General features: G+C 39.5%; 1 gene segment (V, D, J or C); it reads right to left on the bottom strand.

The window, feature by feature from the left end:
- Positions 1 to 16,866, bottom strand: part of LOC122800310 — a 105,119-nt gene extending 88,253 nt beyond the window's left edge. Inside the window, 1 exon segment of the V gene segment in view lies at positions 16,731 to 16,866. Within this exon segment, the coding sequence occupies positions 16,731 to 16,866 (136 nt within the window).
- Positions 16,867 to 22,192: the final 5,326 nt, after the last annotated feature.

The following is a 22,192-nucleotide window of genomic DNA, read 5'->3' as shown; positions in this document are numbered from 1 at the left end:
ACACCTAGGCCCATTTCTGCATACTAATGATTCCCATACCTGACACCCCTCCACAGTACCCATTAGACATGTTTAATGTGAGCGATAATAAAGTGTGAGGACACTTCTGAGCACTCCCCACTCTGCGGATATCAGGTCGTACGTCATACATTCTATCGACCCATGTGTTATTACCCTTACACCTGTTACTGTTGCATGTACACCTATATCGTAGTTGCACTTGTGACGTCTTTTGCATCAATGATGGTTCGCCCTTCATACAGGATCAATTTTTGGGGTCCTGCAAAGGACACCTATATTCATGTTTAACGTGTAAAACTTGCAGGCCCTGTCACACTGGTACTTTCCGGGCAATGGTTTGGAAAGCAACTGTGTATTCTCCTTTCATGCATGTCTGTCTGTCTATCCATAATAGCTATACCGTGACCTATTTATGTACATGTGTTATATGTACAGGGACATATGTTTGTTGTGTATATATCTATTCATGTATCGTGTGTGTGTATATATATATATATATATATATATATATATATATATATATATATATATATATATATGTACATATATACATATGTCTGTACATTCCTCAGCTCATAATTTGCTTTGGTTTATGTCTGTGGGTATATGTGTATATATATCTCCATATCATACCTTTCAACTGTACAGATTTCCACTGCATGTACAGCTGTTTGCCTCTTATCTTTGGTCCATTTTTCATAACCTTGTGTCTATCTGGCAAGTTAGTGGCATATCATTAAAGACTGACGTTGGTAAATAATGACAGACATTTCAGGTTACGACTTCATACCCTTCAGAGAATCCATGCTAGTGACACACCTGTTATTCTATCCACTTTCTATGTTTGTTAGGGCAATATCTGGGGATTGTCCCTATTTGTACCAGTTGTTTTCATGGCTTTGTCCGGTTTCGTACTTTATGGGGTTAACAGGTATGAGCCATGTACATAGAACGTGGGGAAAACAGCATTCATTTTCTATTCTGTGAGCGGATTACACACGCGCAGGCGCACTTGCATATCCTTATTGTGGGTTACATATGTTTCATAGATAATTGTGCTTACGTGAACTTTCATAATTCTGACCGTAACAGTTGCATATCTTTATTCCGGTTTACGGACTGCTGCAAAACACATGTTCACCTTTACATATTTAAATGTGTGTACAGCACGAACGCATTCATTACACTTTCAAGTTATATGTGCAGTGGTCGTAGGTCAACCGGGAATGCATTCACATTGGCCGGATGCCGGAACCACTATTCTGTTGGTGTTCTCCCTCATTGATATGCATACCCATAGTACTTAGCCACATCAACATATGCCTCACCGCTTCACCTACAACACAGGCATCCATTCTCCTGCTGGGAAAAATGCGGTACTACATATTACACATTCCCTATTGCCTACTGCTGTGGACTCCAACTGCATTGTTAATCACTCCGAGGATATGCAGAACAGCAAGGCATATAGTCCAGGCACATGCAGGTCTTTGATTGTCAGGGTGTTCATGTAGTGATTTGGGTTTAGGCTTGTCCACCTGGTGAACGGAACTTCCCTGGCCGACTTCAAATGTCAGATGAAGCATATGGACAGGGATTTTCTCCCTATTTTGAAGTTTTACCTGTGTTTATAGACACAGGTGTTTGGGCACCTGTCAGCAGCTTATTCTGTTGGCAATACATATTATGGGTGGGGTTGTTACAGTCCATACTCCACGGTGAGGGGTGTCCCCATTCACATTTGACTATTGCCTGTATACAGTCATACGGGGATTATTATTTTGGACATGAAGTGACTACAGGTATGCAGTTGTACATTACACAAGTGTGAAGGGTTGTTACTGTAAATATGTACGGACCATACCTCTCAACCTCTTAGAGCACCAAACCTGCGCAAAATCTACATGATGGGGGGACAATTAGGGACACATTTTAACGATTGCTCTTACAAGCTTAGAACGTTGATAGAATACTACGTTTTGCATTAGCATGACTTTTCTGAAGGATGTGGAGTCTTAAACTCAGGATATTTCTCATTATTTAGTGACGTCAATCCTCAGCTATTTACCACACTGGTGCAGATTGTCAGAGGCACACAACAACAATATGGGGAAATCCTCTGGTCATTCTTAGGGTCGCCACCTTTTCAAATGCCCAAAGTGGGACATGTTCTGTAGAGATGTCAGATTTTCCAGGACAACACATACCTACAGCCATGCATAGTACAGAACTTAACCTTTTTTGCACATATAATAGCTTATTCTAGTAACATTTGAATTGCTTATGCTACTTCACATAACATATAGAAGTTTCATATATAAAATAACTGTTTTATGCGACTATTAAAGGAAATTAGGAAATAACTTTGTCCTAAACTCTCAGGACATTTGCTATGGCTTGATTTTTTTCACAGGACACAACTGCCTACAGAGGGACTGTTACTCGCAAAGTGGGACAGGTGGTAACCCTAGTCATTCTGCGAATATCTGGATAGTTGAGTGGTATGGCATGGACCTCTGTAATACGCTGTTGTGTTCTGGCACAGCAGTAGCTCAGCATTAAAGACTGCAGTAGGAACGTGCTGACAGACAGTTGGGTTTCAGACTTCATACTCCGGACATTAATGCCAATGTGCAAACTGTTATTCTATCAAATGTCTCTGTTTCTAAGAGCTATCTTTACAGATTGTCCCTGTTTTTTGGACCTTTGTCACACTTGTATTCACGGCTCTGTCCAGATATCTTGCTCACACAGGTTGACAGGTATGGTCGGTCATGCATGCACACAGTCAGTGTCCCTCACACTTGATCAGGGTTGACCTGTTTACGTCAGTGTCTTCCTCACCCTCATGTCATTTTCCACTTTGCAAATGTGTGCATTATATTCTCCCTCCTATTCGTGTCTGGACATGTGCATCACGGGAAGGTATTTTATCCTGGGTGGTAGGTTATGCATGCCCACTTAGGGCTGGACAGTGTCATGGACCTCCACTGCACGTTCTGACTTGTGTCCAGATATCTACAGGATTGGACATCATGTCGTCATACCCATTCTACTATTTACACAAGTTGGTAATCCCATGAGGGATATCCCAAAAATTGGACTAGACAAAAACAAGTTAGATAACGGAGAATTTTGTGGCTTTACGAAAATGTGCAGGGGGTTTTACATGCAGGGGATACATGGTTTGCAATCCTGACACTGCCTAGGGTGACAATACCTACTACATATGTGTAGGGGTCACTGTGTGTAGCTGTGTCTGCAACAAACCAGTGGACCAAGTACGGCTGGATTTGGTGGACGTTCTGGTATAGAGGCAGGTTTTGTGTTGTGGAGGGTATGCTGGGTAGGCCATTATGCATCCAGGTGTGTTGCGTTTGTTATGGCCAGTTCCATCAGGACCCATCTGTGGGTATGTGATGGTGCCGTATGTATACATTTGTCTCGCACATTTCCATATTCATATGTTTGTGGGATTGTGTTCTACACTATGGCCTGTCTGCTTATCTTGCAGCTGTTTCTACATATGGTTGTGTTTCTTTCCACTTCACCCGCTGCCCCCTCATACACCTCCGGTTCACCTTTTCTGCATATGACACAGTATCGCCTTTGAGGAATTTACCATTAAACACCCACCTCTCACACGTGAATATCATCACACCCCATAGAGCACTACTTTGGTTGTTGGCCCATGACACGGCCAGAGTTGCACATTGACTACCCTACATGTGTCGGGTACCTTTATGGTTGAGTGGACTACCCTGCCATGTTTCCTTTCCACAGGCTATACCTCACGCACATAGGTACACACCCATACTTCACTTTCATTACTTGGTTGGTGTATCTGGGTACTACCCTTTCGACTGTGTCACATACACGTTCGAATTATACAGCTGCCTTCTGGATTTTGCCAGCCTGTTGTACTCATTGGTAGGATGGCACCTTTTCCTATGTCCAAGCTATTCCTTACACATGTCCGACTGTTGTGGACAATGCCTCCTCACAGTCGACGGTTGTGTTTCCACCTTTTCAATTGGCCACAGTGTGACATAGGGTTGCCACCTGTCCCACTTTGCGAGGGACAGTCCCTCTTTGGGCAGTTGTGTCCTGACATGTAATTGCAAACATGGCAAATGTCCTGAGATTTTAGGACAAAATTATTTCTTATATTTTATGTAATAGTTGCATAAAACAGTTATTCTGTATCTGAAATACCTAAATGCTATGAGAAACAGAATAAGCAACTAAAATGCTACAAGAATACACTTTTATTTAGGCAAAACAGTTAAGTTCTGTCCTTTGTACTGGCCGTGGGTATGTATCGGCCTGTAAAATCTGATGTCTGTACCAAACTTGTCCCACTTTGGCCATTTGAAAAGGTAGCAACCCTAGTGTGACATTTGCGGTGAGCACAGCATATTTTACAGGCCGACACATACCCACGGTCAGTTCGGCAGATAGAACTTACAATTCTTGCCTATATCTAAGCTTATTCTTGTAGCATTTCAGTGTCTTATTCTGTTTCTTATAACATTTATGTAATATACGTTCAGTGAAATATGTTTAATGCAACTATTACATGACGTCTACGGAATAATTATGTCCTATATTCTCTGGACATTTGCCAGTTTTACATGTTTGTGTCAGGACACATCTGCCCACAGAGGGACTGTCACTCGCAAAGTGGGACAGGTGTTAATCTTGGTCAACGGCATGGATCATACTGTTCCTTTCGGCCTACATGTGTCCGTATTGTTATGGCTGTTTATATGCTCCTTCTGTTTCGTTTACATGTGTATGCTATTTCCTATCACATTTGGTATGTGAAATACGGACATACCTTTTGTATGTGACTATTACATGCCTTGTGGGATATGATTCAGACATACGGTCACTACATATATCTACATTTCTCCTCGTGTATTTTATTATGGACACATCTGCACAGCTATGTTCCCTCCCTCACATTATGGGTCAGCTGGTGACCCTCTCCGTTGGACTGGACGTACCTACTGGTGGCGCGCTAACATATGATATGTTTCACTTCCACATGGTATAGCTATCAACACTACATTGGACTACAGGCACACGGTTTTCATGTCATTTGTTCAAGGGTAGGGACCTGTTATTCCCTACCGTGCATTTGTTTGACTCTTCATTTTCTGTTCGCAGGGACTATGCTTTGCATACATTTCAGTATCCATGGACTCTGATAGGTGCGATTACTATTGCTGGTGGAATATAATATTCAGCAGTTTAGGTTGCTCCTCAACAGCTGACATTGACACACCTCCCTGCGCAACTTCGATACGCCCCTTGCACTCGCGCATGTTTCCTATGCACGTGGCTGTGGTGGCTGCGTGCCTTCATTAATATGCATATGGCATGACTACTCCATATATACGCCACAAGGCCAGCGCAAGCCTTACGCCGGCCTTGAATCCGGGGGCAAGTATTTAATGCTTCCAGTAACAAAAAAACAGCACTTTCGTTTGAACAAGTTTCAAATTTCATCAGAGAAACTATTCTACATGCCTTCACCTTAAATACCCTAACATTTACTTCTATTAGTTAAAAACAGTGTAGTCATCATAATATACAGCTGAACATAAAACTGTTGCCTCATATAAACCAAAAACTGTCAACACTACATTAAAAAAAATTTAATACAACTAATATTCAAAAAGAGTATATATATGTATGTATATTTAAATATATTTGAATACTCATGTGGGTGATAAAGGATAATGACGGAAATGTACTCACAAGCAAGGAGAGTGTGTTGAGCAGATGGAAAGAGTACTTTGAGGGGCTGATGAATGAAGACAATGAGAGGGAGAGAAGGTTGGATGATGTGCGGATAGTGAATCATGAAGTGCAGTGCATTAGCAAGGAGGAAGTAAGGATAGCTATGAAGAGGATGCAGAACGGAAAGGCTGCTGGTCCAGATGACATACCTGTGGAAACATGGAGGTGTTTAGGTGAAATGGCAGTGGAGATTTTAACTAGATTGTTTAATGAAATCTTGGAAACTGAGAGGATGCCTGAGGAATGGAGAAAAAGTGTTTTGATACTGATTTTTAAGAATAAGGGTGATGTGCAGAGCTGTAGTAACTACAGAGGTATTAAATTGATCAGTCACAGCATGAAGTTATGGGAAAGAGTAGTGGAAGCTAGGTTAAGAAGGGAGGTGATGATTAGTGATCAACAGTATGGTTTCATGCCAGGAAAGAGCACTACAGATGCAATGTTTGCTTTGAGAGTGTTGATGGGGAGGTACAGAGAATGTCAGAAGGAGTTGCATTGTGTCTTTGTGGATTTAGAGAAAGCATATGACAGGGTGCCTAGAGAGGAGTTGTGGTATTGTATGAGGAAGTCGGGAGTGTCAGAGAAGTATGTAAAAGTGGTACAGGATATGTAACAGGGTAGTGTGCCAGCGGTGAGGTCTACGGTGGGGGTGACAGATGCGTTTAAGGTGGAGGTGAGATTACATCAAGGTTCAGCTCTGAGCCCTTTCTTATGTGTAATGGTGATGGACAGGTTGACAGACGAGATCAGACAGGAGTCCCCGTGGACTATGATGTTTGCAGATGACATTGTGATCTGTAGTGAGAGTAGGGAACAGGTGAAGGAGACCCTGGAGAGGTGGAGATATGCTCTAGAGAGAAGAGGAATGAAGGTCAGCAGGACTAAGACAGAATATATGTGTGTGAATGAGAGGGAGGATAGAGGAATGGTGAGGATGCAGGGAGTAGAGGTGGCAAAGGTGGATGAGTTTAAATACTTGGGATCAACAGTTCAGAGTAACAGTGAGTGTGGAAGAAAGGTGAAGAAGAGAGTACAGGCAGGATGGAGTGGGTGGAGAAGAGTGTCAGGAGTGATTTGTGACAGACGAGTACCAGTAAGAGTGAAAGGGAAGGTCTACAAGAGGGTAGTGAGACCAGCTATGTTATATGGGTTGGAGACAGTGGCATTGACAAAAAGGCAGGAGTCAGAGCTTGATGTGACAGAGTTGAAGATGTTAAGATTTGCACTGGGTGTGACGAGTATGGACAGGATTAGGAATAAGTATATTAGAGGGTCAGCCCAGGTTGGAAGGTTTGGAGACAAAGCCAGAGAGGCAAGATTATGTTGGTTTGGACATGTGATGAGGAGGGATGCAGAGTATATTGGGAAAAAGATGCTAAGGATGAAGCTGCCAGGTAACAGGAAAAGAGGAAGGCCTAAGATAAGGTTTATAGATGTGGTGAGGGAGGATATGCAGGTGGTTGGTGTGATAGAGCAAGATGCAGATGACAGGAAGAAATGGAAACAGTTGATCTGCTGTGGCGACACCTGATGGGAGCAGCTGAAAGAAGAAGAAGAAGTCTCATGTATTTTTGGAATCCCAAAAAATACTGGTATTCGTGGGGTAATGATGTTCAGATAGTTATATAGATCAATGTCAATTCTTCTCTCTAAGAATATATCAGTTAACTGTGCATGAATCTTTCTGTATGCCCCATTTAATTCATTTAGAGACACTTCACTATATGTGTCAGTTTCTAATAAAAGTTGTAACCTTTCATTGTAACTGTCTATATCCATAATAGCTACCCCGCCCCCCTTGTCTGGTTTCATTATTCTAATGTTGTTACCTTGCAAGTGCTCCGTGGCTGCTATTTCAGTCTCTGTCAAAGTAAAATTGCGAGACTTGTTCTTGTTCTTTTGTAAGTTTTTTAAGTCAAGTTCACATAATTTTTCATATATGACTAAGTTTGGATGGAAGCTTTCAAGCAGACAGTTGACCTGGCATCAATGATCGCACTTCTATCTCGGCCATATTGAAACTAAAAGCACTTGAAAGAAAAAAGATTTTAAAACAACAAAAATAAGGTTGTTTGACAACTGGCAACAACATGCAGTCTTATACATTAATTTATACATTATTACACATATTTAAATATACATACATATATACTCTTTTTGAATATTGTTGTTTGTCTTTCGGCTTTTCTCGGTTAGGGGTTGCCACAGCGGAACTCCAGTCTGCTAATGATTGGCAGTAGATTTTTTCACGAACACCGAGGTGCCAGCTTGACGTCCAACCTACAACGAAGGCACATCCATTTACGCATGTCTTTCGAACACCCACCCAACCATGGGGAGGACATGCAGACTCCACACAGAAAGCACTCCCCGCACTTCAGCCGAGAATCGAACAGGAGAACCTGTTGCTGTGAGGCAACAACAATACCGCTGCACCACCGCGGATTACTCTTTTTGAATATTAATTGTATTAAATTGTTTTTAATGTATTGTTGACAGTTTTTGGTTTATGTGAGGCAACAGTTTTATGTTCAGCTGTATATCATGATGACTGACACTGTTTTTAACTGATAGAAGTAAATGTTAGGGTATTTAAGGTGAATGCATGTAGAATTGTTTGTCTGATGAAGTTTGAAACTTGTTCAAATGAAAGCGCTGTTTGTTTGTTACTGGAACCATTCAATACTTGGTGTTTTTATATTTCTCAACTTGTGGTTCCTTTCATTTCAACATTTGAACATTGTTCCAGAGGTGCTTGGACTTCAGCCTTGTGTGTTTTCGTATTAGTTTGGTGACTTTGTGTTTTATCAATTCACTTGATAGATTGCTCTAGGGGAGAACTTTGCCCTTGACAAATCTAAGGAGAACTAAGAGCTTTATAAAGAGAGAGGGAGTAAGAACAAGCTAGGACAATCATGATAGCTATGAGATAAATGAGCTTTAGAAGAAAGACAAGAAATACAGGAGGGGAATAATAATAAGGATAAAATGGACATAAACATCAAAAGTGAGATAATGGGGGATGAGAGGGACAAGTCATTGAAAGTGAGTTGGTACCAGATAGACTTAAGGGAAGATGCACAGGAAGAGAAGTGGGGAAGTAAAGTAAAGATGAAGCAAAAGAAGAAAGATCAGGCAAAGAATTAAAAAGGACAGAGAAGGGAAGGAAGAGAGAGAGTGAGAAAGGAGAAAAGGAAATAAAGCACATTAGGCACAATGTAGAAGGAAGTAGACAGGGGAGTCCAGCGGTGGGCCCATATTGCTGGAAGTACACTGTCATGGTTATGACAGAAGTGTGGGTTGCAAGACAAAACATGCAAAACAACTATGTATATAGTTAACGTTAGTCTTGTGGGGCATGGGGAATGAGGTATATCACTACCTGATGCAATTGTCTAGTGAACTATTGGGAGTGTTTCCCTTCTCCTTCTGTTTAGCTAATATGCAGCCGGTGACTCCTGTACTGTTTTCTTAGACCTGCATGCTATATTCTATGTACCATGTGCGCATACTAATGTTAGTATAGCGTATGTGGGCAGTTTATCACGTATTAGTATTGCTTTGATCTGTTTGTGCAGCATTTATTCACTGGTATGCTTTAAACTTCTACTAAATGTTAGAATTGCACTCTTCCCCGATAGTAATGATTTTGTTTCACATTTTATGCTTGCATGTCTCACCTATGGTATTCTTTCTCTTCTGTACTTCCCTCCAGCTTCTTCAATGACCCTACTAACTGCAGCTTTAGATTTCCACAGCCCCTGTGAATGGGTTGCTCAGCCATTCCCCTCCTACTGGTCCATGGCAGTTTTTACCTGTTCTAGCAACTTCATGAACCTGGCCACTAAACAATAAAAGGAAACAATCATCCTGAAAGAAAAAGGACTAAAAAAGCATTGAAGGTGCACCTGACTTCCACAATATTTTGGGCTTATCCCCGTATTAAGTGCATAGTGTAATTTGTTAACTATAGGCTAGAGAAGGCAGCTGACTCCTCCCCCATTCACAAGCTAGCATTTCTTGTAATCTGTAATTACAAAACTCCTCAATATACAGTCACATACCCTTTTAGTAGTTGTTCCTGACTCCCAGCTAAGCCAAACACACTAAAGTTAAAATACATACAAATACACAGCACAAGATTTCTGAATTGGCTAAACAGCACATTGTAAGCAGTAAAGATATTACTTTTGTTCTGTAAGGTCCTGCATATATTCAAAAGAAAACAAATAAAAAAAAAAACAGGCAAGGTACATTTTCTCCAAATAAACATATCTACAACCAGTCTGTGGATTGAGTGATATTTTTTTGTCTGACTCACTCCTACCCAAGGCCAACGTACTCCACTCCCCCTTGCTTCACATGGGCTCACTCCACTCCCCTACCTTACCCCATTCCCAACCACCCCATCTCATTTTCTTTATACCTAAGCTAACCACACCCCCTGTACAATTCTCCAGTCCATGTCTCTCCCACCTCAACTAACCACAACCTCTAACTTCAGCTCTTATACACAACTTCCCCACTAATCCCACCTAGACTCAACCTCTCACAATACCATACTACACTCTACTTTCCTATACTTCACTTCCTGATTCCACACCCAATCTCCAATCAGAATGAAAGTCCAAAATTGCTTGCTCTACAACACTCTATTATCAGACATCCTCCTCCTTGCTTACTATGCTACCAACCCCGATAACTTCAAGCTCACCAAACACCCATCCCCAACACTCACATACACCTCACCACACCTTCCATGCAAACCTTATCATTATATCATCACCAAAATTTACCCTAGATTTAATACTAATGTCTTCCTTTCAAGACGAATACAAAAAAAACAACACTCAGTTGTCCTTCTATAGGTATAAACAACTTATAACCAAACTGAAGCACCTAATTTTGTACTCTCTAACAAAGACAAAACTAAAATCAGATATCCATCCCTATCCTGGGCCCATATGTACCTCTCATGTAACCTATCCATTACTCCAAGCTCCTGTTCTCCACATACACCCAAAATCTTACAGACACCGCTACCTATACATCTTTACCTATTACCAGAAACTCTGACCTTCTCGTTACATGCTTGCAAACAAATTACCTGAATTCCATGCCACCCTTGTCTCCTGCTCCACAGACATTGCAGTGATAACTGAAACCTGGTTAAAGCCTCACATCAAAGACTCTGAAATTACTACAAATGGTGACAATATTATAAGACATGACAGGATAGACAAAAGTGGTGGGGGTGTAGCAATTATCTTTAAAGAATCACTTAATCTAGAAAAACTAAACTATTCCCCACCAGACATCTCTCATGCTGAACTCCTTATCACTTGCCTCCAAATTAATCCTCACAAATCCATTAACATCATAGCCATCTACCTACCACCAGGCAACAACCTACACAACATAGAATCCCTCCTATCCTGGTAATCCTTTACTCCATCCCAAGAAGCCATCATGCTAGGTGATTTCAACCTAGAATGGTTCTCCTGCTCCTCCAACTCCCCTACCTCATTTATAAACTTATACAACTTCACCCAAATTATTAACTACCCTGCCTGCATTGACAAGCACTCGAATAAAAAATCACTTCTAGACTGGATTTTAACCAAAAAAACAAACCACGGGTACCAGGCAGGCTGTCTACCAGTCACGATAAGTGACCATGCCCCTACATTTCTAGTTAGGAAGAAAATACATATCCAAACCAGCACCTCATACAAATACACCCGCAGCAAAAAATATTTTTCCTCTGACACCTTCAATTTACTACTACAAAACTGTGACTGGTCCCCATTAAAAAAACTGTAACTAGACCTAGCTGTAGAATACTTCAATAGCAAATTCCTTGAAATACTAAATAATCTTGCCCCCCCCCCTCAGGAAAATTTGTCAAAAAAAAACAGCTACCATGGCTTTCTAAAGAACCAAAAAACTAATGAAACAAAGAGATAAGGCCTGGTCAATATATCATATGAACAAAAATAACAACTATCTCACCCTTTACAAACAACTTGGAAACCATGCTAAGAAAAACATCATCAAGGATAATAGAACATATTTCCTCACCTGCCAACAAAAATAGAAGCACTATCCACAAAAAGTATGGCAGAATATCAACCACCTCCTTAACCCCAGTAAACCCCCTACCCCTGCCCCCCTCACTACTAGCTCCTCTGTGCCCTTAGCCTCATAATTCAATTCCCACTTCAACTATCACTTCTCTCCAAGACAACAAAACAATCCCACCACTCACTGCCCCCTCCCCTACCTCTAATGACACAAACTCCTTCTGCTTTATTCCCATTTCAACTTCCTACATAAAAAAACTGTCATGTAAATTAAAACCCTGCTGCTTAGCTGCTGACCAACTTCCAAATGAATACCTAAAACTAGCAGTCCCATCCATTGCCTACCCCATATAATTACTAATAAACTGCTCTTTCTCCGAACATTAGGTTTCCTAAATTATGGAAAATCTCTCATATTTATTTATTTTATTTTACATTTGTTAACCGGGAAATTCCGACTGGACCAGGTCCATTTTCAGCGGAGGCCCGGGGAGAAAAGCTCCAACATCAAGTTATACAAATACAGTACATCCAGCATAATACACAAAAACAGGTTACATCATGTATACTGAGCATAGTAATATAACAAGAATTAATAAAAACACTCCAGGTAAAAGATATAGAACATGGGTAAAAAGACAATGTCAGTCATACTTTTGTAAGAAAAGAAAATATATCAAGTAGGATTCTACAGTTAAAAGTACCCTTTCAGATGACCAAGCCTACAGGGATCAGAGCTCCAGCATGTGATCAGAGAGGAATTTGGGGAGTTAATAGTAGTATGGGTAGGGTTATGTGATACAAGGGCATAACCATGTACTAAGAAGGTGCGATTTGAGGGAGTTTTGAATATGGATGTGGAGGGGCAGTGGACACAGATAGGGAAGAGAGTTCCAATTTCTGGCAACGGTGTGGGAGTAGAGCTTTCCTGCATTATTGTTAGCCTTGGTGATGGAGAGGAGAGATTTTTCACTGGATCTTAGGTATCGGTTTGTAGTATAGATAGTAAGTAGGTTGGATAATGAGGGTTTTCAGGATATTTGAGAATATTGTAGGCTGTGCCCAGCTGGTGATAGTTAAGTAGCTGTGGTAGCTCAAGCCATTTTAGTTCTTTTAGTGCAGCACAGTGATGGGTTCTATAGGTTGAGTTAGTAGCAAACTTGGCTATTTTATTGTAGCATGATTCTAGTTTGTCTAGGTCACATTGTCTGATTTGGGTAAAGATTGGTGCTGCGTATAATAGAGTTGAGAGGAGGTGGCTTTGTGCAAGAGTGACTCTTGCTTTTGTGAGAGAAAGGACTTATGCCTGTATAGGGAGCCTAGTTTTTTGTGTACTAGTTTTATGGTATGTGAGATATGAACATCAAAGTGGAGATTATTGTCTATTTCAATGCCCAGAAGTTTGGTGTGGTTAGAAGGGGAGATGGTGGTGCCATCATTAGAGGTTATGGTAAAGGAGAGGGTTTTTTTTGATCTATTAGGGGTAAATAGTAGCAGTTTTGTCTTTTTGGGATTTAGAATTAGTTGGATCCCAGATATCCATTTTTCTACTGAGATAAAGGTATCTTGAGTGAGTGTACGTAGGGTGGTGGGAGATGAGGCGGAGCAGATCAGAGTTCCATACCATATCATACCACTTCATAAGGGCAGCCCATCTAGAGACATAACTAACTACCATCCCATCAGCATTCTATCTCCCCTTGACAAAATTCTAGAGAAATGTATCCACCAGCAACTCATGAATCACCTCACTACCAACAACCTACCCTACAGCACCCAGCATGGCTTCAGGCCTAAACACAGTTCTAACTCAGACCTCATAATCTTTACAGAGATCATTCACCGCCTCAAAAATGAAGGACTTCTAGTCTCAGCCATTTTCTTAGATATGTCAAAAGCTTTTTTCACAGTGTCCTATCAGCTGCTCCTCAACAAACTTACCACTTACAATCTCAATATCACACCCCTAACATGGATTTACAGTTATCTATCCAACCATCAACAGGCCAGTAAATGGGCAAACAGCCTCTCCCTACTATTACCAGTCACCACAGGGTACCACAGGGCTCCATACTTGGGCCCCTACTTTTCATAATATTTACCAACAACATATATATTGCCACCCAACATGCCACCATCATCCAATATGCAGATGCCTCCTCCCTTACCTGCTCAGCCCACTCCCCACAAGAACTCCAACACAAAATGCAATCATTCCAAGACATTGAAAAGTATCTCACCAGCCACCAGCTCTTCCTAAATCCAAATAAGACCAAGCTCATAATTTTCTCTAATAAATATTCCAAACCCAGTACCCAACCCCTCTCCATACTATATAACAACGGTACAAAAATCAACCCCATCAATCAGATCAAGCTGCTAGGGTAACCATAGATGAGTCACTAAAATTTGATAAACACATCTATCTGACCATCAAAAAAATCCACTCTAAACTATGCGCTCTATACAGGGTTAAACCTTACCTTATACAACAAGCTAGACTGGCCAGCGCAAGATACCACTTGCTATCCACCATCCAATACTGCTCTGAGGTCTTTACTAACCTATCAAAAACTGACCTAAAAAAACTAGACTCCTGCTGTAATAGAAAAGCTAAGTTTGTCACCAACCAACCCCACAAAACACACCACTGCACTGCTCTCTGACAGCTTAACTGGCTAGAACTTTCCAACTTATTATTACTAAAACAGCTTTTCCTTGCCCATAAAATCATATTCAACCCTACCGAATGCCCAGCTCTATCAAACCTACTCCAGTGAAACACAAACCGTAGACTCCTCAGGTCATCCAACAACTAATGCTAAAAGTAACCCAGTCTCACAACTAGCATGGAGACTCCCTCTACTCCCATAAAATAGCCAAAGATTGGAACACTTTTCCTCAACTGATAACTAAAAGCCCCACAGTGCAATAAATCAGGATGAAGACAATGAACACCAAAGCTGTATGAACACTGTTTTAATAACAACTAATAAGCGCTTTCATGAAACACTTTATCAGACCATGACTCATAGTAAAAAACAGTTTATTTAAATATAAAACAATTAACAAATAAGCTCTTAAAATCTATTAGTGCAACAATCTTCTAGTTTTTAAGTATGGTTTTAAAGGGACACTGTCATTCAAACCAAAGTTCTTGATTGCCTGCAACTTCAGATTCCATTTCAGTTCTTCATATTCTATTTTATTAATCAGGCTCCCTCCCCTGACATTTTCATATAAAATACATAATACCATAAATTCAAAAGTATGCCCTTCCATAGCTTTATTGTGCTTATTTAGACTGTGAGAACATCCCTTCCGGTGTCTCCTATATGTTCCAGCACCCTGTCATTTAATTTTCTACCTGTCATACCCACGTAAAACATGGGCATAATTTACATGTAGCCAAACAGACTAAATTAGCAGTGGCACAATCAGCATAGAAATTAATCTCATATTTTACCTCAGTAGTTGGATGAACAAAAAATTACTTTTTAAAATGTGGGGACAGGCTTTACAGCTGCGACAGGGGAATGTGCCTATTCTATATGAAACATTAGCTCTTGACAACTTTTTCCCATAGCATAGTCTCTGTTTTAATGATAAACCATTCTTAAAGGCAAACGAGGGACTTGCGCCAACAATACCTCTAATTTTATCATCCACTAGCAGTACCTGCCAATTACATTTAATTATTTCACATACTGCACCGATATTGCTCACATATGTCAAAGAAATTTTGAGTTTCATGTCCGAAGCACCTATACTGGTAAATCTGGCCACACCTTGCTCAGAGTAAAAAGGTCTTCCTGTATTGTCCCTCAAACCTTTCATTTCTCTTAAGACTTCCAACACCTCTTTTTCTTTATGTCCCCTTCCAACAAATACCTTACTTAAATTATCAATAACCTCATCTAATTCTTTTTGATCTGTATGCAGCCTAGAGAATCTCAAAAACGGACTTTTCATGGAACTTTTAAATACATGCTGGTTGTACATACTCGAACGGTGAAGCTTGCTGTTCTTCCAGCAAGATTTTTCTGAACAATCTCATTCCAAACCCACCCACTGGATCTTTAAATATGTTGACATCCAAAAACTCTGTATTTAAAGCTGAATAAGTGGCTGTGAACCTTAAAAAAATCTGTTGTTGCGTTAAGAAACTGGACAAAGTCTAGTAGACCCATTTTTTCTCTATCTCATAATAAAAACAAATCATCTACAAATCATTTATAGAAAACTACCTTCTTTCCATAAACCTTATTTTTATATATGTAAATATCCTCCCAATATGCCATTGTCAAGTTGGCATAGCTATTGTCACATGCTGTGCCCATAGCTATGCCCAAATTTTGAAGGAAGTAACTATCCTGAAAGAGAAAAACATTGTTATCTAATACCATACTCAATAAAGAGATAAAAAAATCCACTTGCATTCTATCAATACCATCTTCTAACATTAAAAAATGTTGCACTGCTTGTAGACCATATTCACTTGGGATCACCGTAAATAATGTCTGCACATCCAAAGTCATTAACCACAAGTCTGCCTTACATGGAAAACTTTCTGCAAATTTAAATAAGATAGCCAAAAATATTCTGTGTCTTTAAGAACTGCTGGAGCTTTATTCAAGGCCCTCTGTAGTCTATCTTCCACATAAATCGATCTGGATTCGATTATCCAACCTTGCCCAGCTACGATTGGCCTCACTGGGGGATATGTGCTATGTTTGTGAATTTTAGGCAGTCAGTTCATAGTTGGAATGACAGGGTCCTCTACAGAAAAATAAGAATACAGCTCATAACCTAATCTACCTGTAACTAACAATTCAAATAACTCACTGTTAATAGAGTTCATAATCCTCTTAACAGCCAACAAATCAATTCTTAAATACACATCACTCTCAGATAAATGTTTCACCATGGAATCAACATAGAAATCTTCATCCATCACTATAATTGCACCGCCTTTATCAGCAGGGCCTATGTGAATTAAATCCTGTTCACTCAAATGTTTCAAAGCTAAATGCTCATAGAATGTTAAATTGTAAAAAACATTTTTCTTTTCATGTCTTGAGTTATAAGGTCATTTTCGCACAAATTCAAAAATGCTATTAGCAAGGGGTGCAAAACTGGATTCATTAGGTTAGGCTTCTTAAATTTACTTACAATAGTCACACAGCCATCAAACAAGATTTTGAGCATTATATTCCTAACAAAATAATGCAGTTCGAGGAGTACATCTGTGTATACATACTTGCTAGAAGGGACAAAAGCTAAACTCTTTTCTAAGAGTTTCAGTTGCTGTTCCATTAACTTACAGGAAGAAATGTTAAAAACAAGGGAGTTCACTGCTTTCCTTTCTTCCTCCCTTGCAATACAGTCTATTTGTTGCTGTACGATGCTCATCTCTTGGACCTCCCTTGACTGGCTGATCTCTGTGGTTTCCTTTGCCACTTCAAAGGGGCAGTGAGAACTGGAAGTGCACCGTTTTTTGATGTTTTGAAACTTAAAGGAGCCTTAAACTCCAACTGTTTTGGTCTCACATCTCCCATGCCCTTGCTACTACCCTCTAATGGGGAGCTAGCATCAGGCACAATATTATCAGTCAAAACTTTAACAGGAGCATTCATATCCACAATTGGAATGTTTCGCTTAACAGTCCCAATGGTTGCCAAAGTAGATTTCACACCTTGTGCATCTTTTTTCATTCCTATAATCTGCTCACTATTCATATTGGTACTGTTCACCAGATTGTTTGTAAAATTATTCCTTGGCCATACAAAGACATTGCCCATACTGAAGTCATTATAATCTCTCATCAATTTGCATTTTTTCTGCTGCTGCATTTTTTGGCCAAATTCTGCTACATTGTTCAGTACTCGATTAATTTCTATAATACAAGGTTCTTGTTTAAAAGTTTGCTTAATGTCATTAAGTTCTTTTTCCACCTCATTAGGTAACCCAGTCTCTACTGGCTTAAAGAAATCCAACAGTAGATGTATATAGCTGAAGCTAAGCTCCGGATTCAGAGATTGCCAGAGTTGCAAGAGTTCGGGATACTGATCTCCGTAAATTGGCATGCAAAAGACACCTAGACCCCTGGGAATTAACTTACGGTGCAGGCAGGCTTCTAAATGAAACCTCTGCCGTTGAAGTTTCTTCAATTTGAACATTTTAATTTCTAGACCATTAAGTCGAGTTATAAATGCTGGCATATCAATAATAGTGTATTCTAATAGCACAGGTGTTTGTGAGAGGTTCAACGAGATTAAAGGATTAATGTCCATAGACAGAGTCTTCTCTTGGTATTCTTTACTCACTTGAGTTGTAGAGTTCATAGGTTAATAGGTAGGTACTAGGCTATTGGTCCTAGGGCCTAGATAAGCCTAGCCAAATGTTACCCTGGCTTTTGCCACCTAAGAAAATTATTTTCCTGTGCCCCTGTCAAGCAGAGCCACAGAAGTGATCCCCGGGGTGAATTTCCTATCTCCCATCCAACCATCAAGATTTTTCTTGAAGAGTGCTAATGAGGAGCTTTGTTTGATATAGATAGGTAGTTTGTTCCAGAGCATGGGAAGTCTCTTGGACAGGAATCTATCCCTCCATCATGTTCTGTTTATTGGGGTGACAATGTTTATGTCCCTAGAGCATGTAGCTTGGAGGGATTGGGATTTTTTTAGGTGCAACATGTCCAACAGCTCTGGGTTTGACATAGCTTTGTATGTTAGGCAGAGATCACCTCTGAGTAGGCGATATGCGACAGAGTAAAGCTGGAGTTTTTTGAGACGGTCTGCATAGGGCATCTTTTTGAGGGTAGTAATCCTCTTTGTGAGGTATTCTGTGGCCTTTCCAGTTGTTGTAGATGTCTTGTGAGATACATACCAAAAGGGGTGTTGTACTCTATAATGGGTCTAATGAGTGATGAGTAGAGGGGAACAATGACCTCTTTTTTCCTGGATGAGAAACCTTTTGTGATGAGGTGTTGGAGTTAAATTCCAGGTTCAGACTAAACCCTTCAGCATTGACTGAAAGCACACCAAACCACCAAGTATATCAAAAAGAGTATTTCAACAAACAGTCAGCCTCCTTCTACAAACATAGCAATAATTCAGGATGAAGACAACAACCACCAAAGCTGTAACAACACTCTTTAATAACAACTGATAAGCACTTTCATGAAACACTTCATCAGACCTTGACTCATAGCAAAAAACAGCTCATTTAAATATAAAACAGTAAAACATTTAAATCAGCTCTTAAAATCTATTAGTGCAACAATCTACTAGTTTTTAAGTATGGTTTTAAAGGGACACTGTCATTCAAACTAAAGTTCTTGCCTGCCTACAACGTCAGATTCCATTTCAGTTCTTCATATTCTATTCTATTAATCAGGCTCCCTCCCCTGACATTTTCGTATAAAATACTTAATACCATAAATTCAGAAGTATGCCCTTCCATAGCTTTATTGTGCTTATTTAGTGTGTTTGTGTGAACATTCCTTCCAGTGTCTCCTATATGTTCCAGCACCCTGTCTTTTAATTTTCTGCCTGTCATACCCACGTAAACCACGGGCATAATTTACATGTAGCCAAATAGACTAAATTAGCAGTGGCACAATCAGCGTAGAAATTAATTTCATATTTTACCTCAGTAGTTGGATGAACAAAAAAATCTTTTTTTGAAATGTGAGGACATGCTTTACAGCTGCAACAGGGGAATGTGCCTATTCTATCTGAAACATTAGCTCTTGTCAACTTTTTCCAATAGCAGAGTCTCTGTTTTAATGATAAACCATTCTTAAAGGCAAATGAGGGACTTAGGCCAACAATACCTCTAATTTTATCATCCACTACCAGTACCTGCCAATTACATTTAATTATTTCACATACTGTAGCAATATTGCTCACATATATCAAAGAAATTCTGAGTTTCATGTCAGAAGCAATTATACTGGTAACACTATCCATATCTTGCTCAGAGTAAAAAGGTCTTCCTGTATTGTCCCTCAAACCTTTAATTTCTCTTAAAACTTCCAACATCTCTTTTTCTTTATATTCCCTTCCTACAAATTTCTTACTTAAATTATCAAAACCATCATCTAATTCTTTTTGTTCTGTATTCAGCCTGGAGACTCTCAAAAACTGACTTTTCATGAAACTTTTAAATACATTCTGGTTGTACATACTCGAATGGTGAAGCTTGCTGTTCTTCAAGCAAGATTTTCTGAACAATCTCGTTCCAAACCCACCCACTGGATTCTTAAATATGTTGACATCCAAGAACTCTATATATGAAGCTAGAATATATATGGCATACTGGGAGGATACTTTCATCTTTAAAAATAAGGTTTATGGAAAGAAGGTAGTTTTCTATAAAAGATTTGTAGATAATTTGTTTTTATTGTGGGATGGAGAAAAACTGGGTCTACTAAACTTTGTTCAGTTTCTTAACACAACAGATTTTTTAAGGTTCACAGCCATTTATTCATGACTTATGTACCTCATATATATTGTAAAAAATAGTATTCCTGTATGCCTGAAACATGCATGTTTATATTGTATTTTGCTATGATATTTTTGTTAAGCTCATTTGCATATTGTCAGCAATGTACTACTTAAACTAAGTTTACTGCTTGTACCTTAATAATGTTCTTTTTGTTGTGGAGCTTTTCTCCGTAGGTCTCCACTGAAAACGGGTTTTTTTCAACCCAGTCGAACACTACCCGGTTAACAAATGTAAATATATAAATAATTACTTGGAAGGAAAATAAAAGAATTAGAGAGGCAGAAAGAGAAGAAAGGGAGGAAAAAGAGCAGAACACAGGTAAAGAACAGTGGAAAGAAGCAGGAAATTGGAGAAACAGACTTAATAAATGGGATATGAAGTGATAAAAATCAGATCATGGCATGTTAATGAACTATGGGCCAGGATAAAGAAACAGTGATGGGATACATAAGGAGGACTAAAGCACAATTCCTCGACCTGCAGGAAACACATGTAACACAAGGACAGCATAAAGCACTAAGAAGAGATCATTATAACTTAGTATCAAGTTCATCATGGGAGATCATGAAGCAAAGAAAGACAATGATGTTAATACAGAAGACACTTTCCTTTAAAATGTAGAATGGATCAGAAGATGGAACAAGTGACAGAGGAATTAGAGGAGTAATGGAGGAAAGACGATATACAATAATAGCAATGTACATATATTTACAACCAAAAGACTGATGCTGAATGAAATAGCAGAAAATTGTAAGATTTCAGGAATGGGTTGGTGTAGTGGTAGGTGATTGGAACATTACTTTTAATAAATAAGAAGTAGACAGAAGCTGAGCAAAAGAAAATTAACAAAATAAGGAACATTTCTTAAGAACTACTACAAGTTACTGGAGTGGGTGGATACATGGAAAGTAGTCAGAGATGGGATAGTAGGAGAATGTAGATACTATTCCTCAAGGCATAACTATTGGTCAAGAGTTATCTGGGACATCTCATGATAAAACATAAACAGTAAGCAGAGAAAGCTGAGCTAGATCCCATCACTTTGAGAGATCATGTCATGATAGGGTTGACTTTACACAAAAGGGGGCAATTAATGTTGGGGAGGCATTGAAGATTCCTGCATACTTGATAATGAATGAGGAGGAAGGAAGGAAGGATAGCAAAACTAATAAGAGGGTTCATTGCTAAAGATATGGAAGCAAAAGGGAAGCAGTGGAATGAGATGAAAATGTGGATAAGAGAAAAAAATTCAAGGATACGTAAGAAAGGAGCAGAAATGTAGGGAATGAAACAAAAGGGAGATGATGAAGGAACTGAAGGGCATACAAAGAGAGAAGAGAAGTGGGGATGTAAGTCAAAACAGCATGGAGAAGGAGAAAAAATTTCAGACATAGGAAGATGATATGAGAATATAGTAGAAATAAATGACAGTAGAAGAACATGTTCTAGTCATAACTTTAAAGTGCCTAAGGCTTTAGCAGTAAGGTTAAGACAACAACAGATTGACAGAGCAGTATGCAAGATCAATGTAAAAGTATTTACAAGCACTGCACCTATGAGGAAAAATACAGGCAGTTAGAAGAACAAGAAAAATAAATGATCAGCAAAGCAAGGCATCCCAGGGTCATTACAGTTTTTAGTATTCCTTGACTAGCTAATTTGGCTGACTGGCTCTCTGATCATGTATCTGACTTGGTTTACTGACAAAATACACCAATGAGTACAGGACTTTTATGCAGTTCTTGACAAATGCAGTCCTGCCTCTTTAG

Source organism: Protopterus annectens, chromosome 4.part0 (genome assembly GCF_019279795.1).
Source record: "Protopterus annectens isolate FY-2018-M chromosome 4.part0, PAN1.0, whole genome shotgun sequence".
Lineage (NCBI taxonomy): Eukaryota > Metazoa > Chordata > Ceratodontiformes > Protopteridae > Protopterus > Protopterus annectens.
Note: the sequence above shows the minus strand (reverse complement) of the source record. Positions and strands in the feature narration are given on the sequence as shown.